Source organism: Elephantulus edwardii, unplaced genomic scaffold, assembly GCF_000299155.1.
Source record: "Elephantulus edwardii isolate Elephantulus edwardi_28Jun2011 unplaced genomic scaffold, EleEdw1.0 scaffold00047, whole genome shotgun sequence".
Lineage (NCBI taxonomy): Eukaryota > Metazoa > Chordata > Mammalia > Macroscelidea > Macroscelididae > Elephantulus > Elephantulus edwardii.
In genome coordinates this window covers 15,478,574-15,485,606 of record NW_006399797.1, presented here as the reverse complement: position 1 = coordinate 15,485,606, position 7,033 = coordinate 15,478,574, and the positions used below count along the sequence as shown (strand labels likewise).

General features: G+C 34.1%; 1 protein-coding gene across 1 annotated transcript in view; it reads right to left on the bottom strand.

Moving 5' to 3' along the window:
* The window catches only part of MDM2 (MDM2 oncogene, E3 ubiquitin protein ligase), a gene marked incomplete at its 3' end in the record, with an annotated part of 40,721 nt that overhangs the window by 23,864 nt on the left and 9,824 nt on the right, over window positions 1-7,033 (bottom strand). The window contains exons 3-4 of the mRNA XM_006886105.1: window positions 5,736-5,869; window positions 3,060-3,109 (exon numbers count right to left, since the gene is read on the bottom strand). Of these exons, the coding sequence (XP_006886167.1) occupies window positions 3,060-3,109; window positions 5,736-5,869 (184 nt within the window). The remainder of the gene's footprint in view (window positions 1-3,059; window positions 3,110-5,735; window positions 5,870-7,033) is intronic.

Below are 7,033 nucleotides of genomic sequence, written 5' to 3'. Positions count from 1 at the left end.
TTTACTCATTCTCCTTCATTCTTTTCCTCCAGAAAATCTCATCCTCTCCACTTCTACACTCATCTCCACTGGGCTGGTCCACAGGGCTATGAGTCCTTTCCTTTCCTCCTGCCTCTAGAGGATCCCACAAAGCCTATGAGAAAGTACTGGATCAAAACAAGGAGTGAGGAAGAAAGTCACAGATGGCCTGTTTCCTGCCCCTCCTTCAGAGTATGAAATTCTAGCATTACTCCTTTTCCTAGCAGAGGTGGGGCTGCGGGTGGGGTGTAGAGTTAAGTGAGAGAAAGAAAGAAGAGTTACCAAAAGTAAACATAAGATAGTAAGATAAGCAGAACACTAGGGGTACAGAGGGAAGGATCCTGTTCCAGTAAACCAGATAGCTGATTGTTCCTTTGATTCTGCTGCCATGGAGAAGCTTTAGGGCTTGTAAGGGAAGAAGGTGGAGTTAATCAAACATAACTGAGAAGTGTTTCAATAGCTGTGCTCAAGGAAATCAGGAGAGATGATTCAGTAAAAGATGGAGAAGTAAAATAAAAATTCTTAGACAGATTTACAAGGCCACCATTTCATTTCTTTAGTAAAGGACATTAAAACAATAAAAAGACCAAGTAATCAGCCTGAAAATTCTATTCTGGAATAAGATGGTCATCTCTCCTGGTTCTTAAATCTTAACTGTGAATGAAGTAGTCAATTCCACTTACTAAATATCCTATTATTAAGACACTGAATGCACTCTGTGGTGCAGAATGCAAATCAAAACTAAGAAATAAAATAAATGTATGCCAACAATCATGAACAAGCAGTGATGAATGGGGAGGGGAAGGGGGAAGAAAATGTGCAGTGAATGAAAAACTTAAAGCATTTTTGATAATAAAAAAAGACACCCAAGTTCTCTATACACTTTCATTAACATTTCAATTAAAAAAGACATAATAATTAAAAATCTGTCAAGAGTATCAAAAAATAAAACAAGTATTTAAAAAGAATTACAGTCTTAATAAGGAATGAAGGAATAAGCAAGACAGTAATCAAATAACTTATTCTTGGAAATAAGCTTTTGAGAGTAGTTCTCAATTTAAAGAGTAAGAAATCTGATATGTTGAAGTCCAACACTCAAAGGCAAACTGTATACTCTTTTGAACTCCATTTTCATATTCTGATATGAACACTGGTGAAAATGAGTAACTTTTACAAATCAGGGCTTTTCCCAAAAAAAAGCTGTTAAACATTCACCAGTATTCCACTTTGTGAGAAAGACGCAGGAGAGACATGAAAAAGAGAATGTGTTTGGTGACAATAATAAATTAAAAAATAATATTGTCTTTTAAAATATTTTAAATATGAGAATATTTTTTTAAATTATTAAAAAAAGACTAATAAATTTTAAAAGGGACATATATATGAGCTTAAACTGTATATGTACACGTCTGTATGTCTTTCTGGGAAGAGGACCTAGCTTATCAAAGGACTATGTGACCCAAAAATCATTAAGAGAAACAAGTCTTAAAAGAAGGTGAGCAAAATGCCACTTATTTATATAAACTTGGAAATTTTGTCTACTATCATCACTACTACAAAAATAGACCTTGTAAATGATCCTATCTGTGTATCTATACATCTCAAAGATAGTACTGTATTTTCAAAGTTTGATCATACCTCTACAAAGCAAGGATCTTTTCAAATTATTTTTCTTTTAAACTTAACAATTACATTAATAGGAAGCTCTGCACTTCAACGATTTAGATCCTCCCAGAAGAGCCGTGGGTGAGCATTAACATTACTGGTAAGTATATTCATTTTCTCCTGGACACAAGAGTCCTAAAAGCCTTCTGAGGTCCCAATTCTTCTCACTATTTCTTAGTTGTTGGAATTGATGGAAAACCTCATAAGCAGTTCCTTACTTCACCTCCGCCTTGCATGCAGACTTCTGAGCTGTGAGAAACAACCCAGTGGTAGATGGAATTTGCTCCAGGACTTAAGAACAATAAATGACATAGTTGAGCCTCTACATCTTGTGGTTCCTAACCTTTATATCATAATAAACAAAGTGCTAGTTAATAGGCCTTTTATTTTAAGAACTACCTTCCCTCTGTAACTTGATTTGTGTCACTGTTAGAACCTCTACTTGGAATATTATTGCTTTTAATTTTTGACTCATGTACTTTTAACTTGTTAGTTAAATTTGTGTCTTCTAGGCTGCAACAGTTCCATGATGTATCTTCAAAGACATGAACATGTATGGCTAAGCATAATTGATAACAGTGCATTTAAATTCCAAAATCAATCTCCACAATAGTCTACGTGCCTCCTATTGCCAAAGGGGCCCTTTAGAGTAGTGAGAGAAGATCTTCACCCTGAAATCTACAGCATCCCTTTTAAGCAGGAAGTAGTTAAGAGAACATGCTGTTCCCTTTTCTTTATGAAGCAGGGTGAAATCTCTCTCAGGGAGAAGTGATAGGGAATGGCAAAAGACACACTGACAAAGGAGATTAATCAGAACTGGTTTTGACAAGGACTGTGGCAATGGGACAATTAAAACAGACTTTCAAGGGGGGAAAAAAGAATGAACTGGGTGGGTAGAGAAAAAAGTGCAACAATGAATGAATGGAAATCCAAAATTTCTGTAAATGTTCATTAAAATTAATAAAATAAGATTAAAAAAATAGGGAGCTCTGGTGGCTTAGTGGTAAGTAATTGCACTGCCAACTCAAAGGTACATTGTTCAAATCCACTAGTTACTTGCAGATGGGTAATTTCATCCCATGCAATTTACTACCTCTGAAAATTCACACCAGGGTCAGCTATCGGTCAATTCCAACTTGACAGTACACAACAATAACATTGTATTACCATTAACAGGATATTTCAACATTATAAATATGCCTCAGAACTTAATATTCTATTTTATTTCTCATGTTTTCCTTCCTGTCAAATTCATCCTCTCATTAAATGTATCAGCTAATACTATTTATATAATAAGTCAACTTTTAAAAGCACATTTATAAAATTTCCATAAAAAAATTCTTTAAAATGTATTTATGACATTTGAAATTACTTACCCTGCTGATTGACTACTATCAAATTTCTGTAGATCATTGTATAGATTTTCCTTGCAGAGAGAAAAAAAAATTGTATCTTAAAATATAAAGCTTATAAACTGAAGTTAACCAGTCTTTAATATACATTAGTATAAATCACTGCCCATACGAAAAAAAAGTTTTAATTATTGCATCCAGACTGTACCACTAGCCGAAGCAACAAAGTAATTGTCAAAACAAAAGCCACTGCCATCAAACCTAGTCCAATTCATAACCAAGACCATGTAGAGAAGAAGAGTGCCAGTTTTTTCCTGGGTAGCTGCTGAGGGATGAGTTTGAACCACTGATCTTTTGGTTAGTAGTCAAGTGCCTTAACCACAGTGCCACCAGACTGCTTCCTAAAGTAATTAGCAGCACACTAGTTATACAGTTATTTTAATAAAACCACTAAGTTCTCTAGTTCAAAACTTTCGTATCTCTTATTTCCTGAAACAAGATTAATTTGAACGTTATAAAAAATATCTGGGATGGGATGTGCACCATTGAAGCAGATTAGCATATTCCTTTTCAAAGAGAAATTTTCTAGCAATACTTCCAAGTCAATTAATAAAAAAAAAATTATACAAAATCAACTATTACAGGAATTTTATTATAAATACTTTGACTCAATCATCTAATGGCTTGTTTTCTTGGTATTTTAAAAAATACAGTATTTATTCAATAAAATATATACTGTCAAACATTGGGAAAAACAAATGAAGCAGAAAAAAATGCCTCCCAATGTCTTAATAAGATGACAATTTTCCTATTCTAGTATATATTTACATTTTCTATTTGTTTTTAGTACCAGTGACTTTTAGAGGTTGCTAACCATAGATACCATTTCTAATTCTCATTAATTCTAAGGGTTTAAGAAAAATGTGCAAACTCCACTTATATTGTCCCTTTACCTTTGATACTAGTAACAGTTCCTTAAATTCATGAAAAATATTTCTATTCATGTCCCTTTCATGTCAGTAATATCTCCAGTATTCAACCTCTAAATATATTAAAATTCAAGTCAATGATAGTTCTTTCTAAGATTGTGCTTTCAAGGACAAAAACACTCAAACATTAAGATTTAATTTTCAAATGGTACAAAATCATCTATAAAATTATTCAGGTTGCCTAGGGCACTCTGGTGGCCTTGTGTCAAGAAACTGGGCTGCAATCCCAAAGGCACGTGTTTCAAATCCACCAGATGCTCCTCTGGAGAAGGAGGGGCGATCTCATCCTGTACCAGTCAGAGCCAATTCAGTGGCACACACACAAAATAATAATAATAAAAAAAATTCAGGTTATAAAATCAAAAGATCTATGAAATATCTCAAGCCATCAAATAAAAAACATAAATTATCATTAGGCAGAAGCAGTTTGTAAATTGAAAGACGCTAACAGAATATTTAATTACGAAACAGATAATATATTCACAATTAAGTTAAAACCTGACATTAAAAATGACTGCTAAAAGTATTTTTTTTTACAAACTACAGACTGTTTACCTGATGTTTTTCTTTAGCTTTGTTTTCTAATATCCAACTACATGCACACACAATTGTTTTGCTGTGTACAGGTGAGCCAAGATCAACTCATAGATGACCCTCCAACAAGTGTTCAGAGGCAGTAAACTAGATGGGAGTTGACTCGTTTTAAATATATATATGTACTTATGATTTACTTAATATATAATATGTAATATGTAGTATATAATATATATTTGGAAGCAGGAGTGGTATCCACTTCCTAAACAACATGCCTCTGAAAACTACGAAGTTTGATAAATTTCAATAGTTGTAGAAGGGCTGCAGGCATTTTGTTCATGGGGTCGCTATGTGTCATGCTCAACTCGAAGACAATCAAAAACAACATTATTTATATATACATGTTGTAACGACAACATAGATACATATTAAAAAAAATTATGGTAATAATATTGTAAACTACCCTATTTGGTCACTCAGCTTTTCAATTATGTTAGTAAGTATTATATGCCATTAAGTATCTAGTTAATTTGTTTCAGGAGAAAATTACAAATCTCGTTTACTGTTAATGTAAATAGTATGATAAATCAGATGTGACAAAGAATTTCAGATTTAGGGTAATGATGACTAAAACAAAGTCCTTAGTTCTCAAATATCATATGGAGCAAATTCAGTTAATTAAGTGCTATTGTAGTTTATGATAAAGAAAATTACTTCCAAAGTAAGCATTCACCACACAGTGGTATAAAGAAAACACTGAAGCAAGTGAAATAATAACAGCATATAATAGAAATTAGTAGCTACCATTTTCATGCTTTCTGTCTGCTTAACATTGTAGTTTTTACATCTTTTTCTTTCATAACCTCCTCGTGAGGTAATTACCCTTATTTTATAAACAGGGTACTCAGCAGTACATGACAACAACAAGGTTTAGGGAGACTAAGTCAATCTGTTTATTTCAAAGCTAGCAACTGACTACACTAGGCCTCAAACTCATTTCTAATATTCCAGAGATCAAGTAGTCAAGCAATATGCCCTATTACTTAGAAATTAAATTACTGAATTCTATTTTATACACATACAGTATGTAACAATTTTTCTCTGACAAAAGAGTAGAAGCTAGTTATGAATTGTTTTCCAGACAAATTTTTACAATGAATTATACTGAAGAATTTACCTGTGGTCTTTTACAGAGAAGCTTGGCTCACCAAACAGATCCCCTAGAAGATCATTTGAACAATATACCATATGTTGTTGTTTTTCATCATATAATCGCTTAGACATAATATATTGGCCTAGATAAAATAGAACCTGAAAAACAAGTATGATTGTTGAGCATTAAAGAAAATGAAATATTGCTTTTAAATACATTTAATAATATCCTACTTACACAGATGTTAAACAATTGTTTACAACTGTGAAGAGCAACAACCGTTTTATAGTCTATTAAAAAGTTGCTTTTTAAACTATTTAACATATGCAAAGTAGATACTCCCGGATAATCTGTTTCACATATAGACTGAAAAGATATGGAGATAGGACACATCCTTGATGCACACCCTTCCCAATTTTGAACCATGCAGTTTCCTTGCTCTGTTCTGATGGCTGCCTTCTGGTCCAAGTATAAGTTTCGCATAAGTGTTCTGGGATTCCCATTCTTCTCAGAATTAGCCAGTTTGCTGTGATCCACATAGTCAAATGCCTTTGCAAAGTCAATGAAACACAGACATTCCTCTGGTACTCTCTGCTTTCAGCTACGATCCATCTGGCAGTAGCTATAATATCCTAGTGCCACAGCCTCTTCTAAAAAGAAAAAAAACATCCAACTCCAAGTCTTCTGAATTTCTAGTCCAATGTTTTCTACTATCCCATACTAGGTTTTATTTCTCCTTTATGCCCCAGAACAAGGATAATAGGACTTCAAACTACACCAAATAGCACATTTTATTGTTACATGGCTGACAGTGTAAATATTCAAATTCTTTATGATGGTCTTGATTAATTTATCTTGTTTCTACTACACCAAATCCATGCTATTTTGTGTCTTTAACAAATTATATCAGAAAGTCAAGCCTAAGATAACTACCCTAAAAACATTTATTCAACATTCCTCTAACAAGCACTGTTTTTGTTATGTGCCGTCAAGTCTCTTGCGACTCATAGCGACCCTATGTACAACAGCCCTAAACCCTGCCCTGTCCTGTGTCAATCTCACTGTCTCCGACACTCCAACCCTGATTACCCCAGTCACTGAATCAATCCATCTCATAAAGGGTCTTCCCTTCCTGGGCTGTCCCTCCACCCTCCCAAGCATGATGTCCCTCTCCAAGGACCTGTCCCTCCTTACAACATGTCCAAAGTATGTCAGAGGAAGCCCCAGAATCCTTGCCTCCAAGAAGTAGCCTGGTTTAACGCTCTCCAGGATGAATCGGTTCGTTTTCTTGGCAGTCCATGGTACATTCAATACTCTTCTCC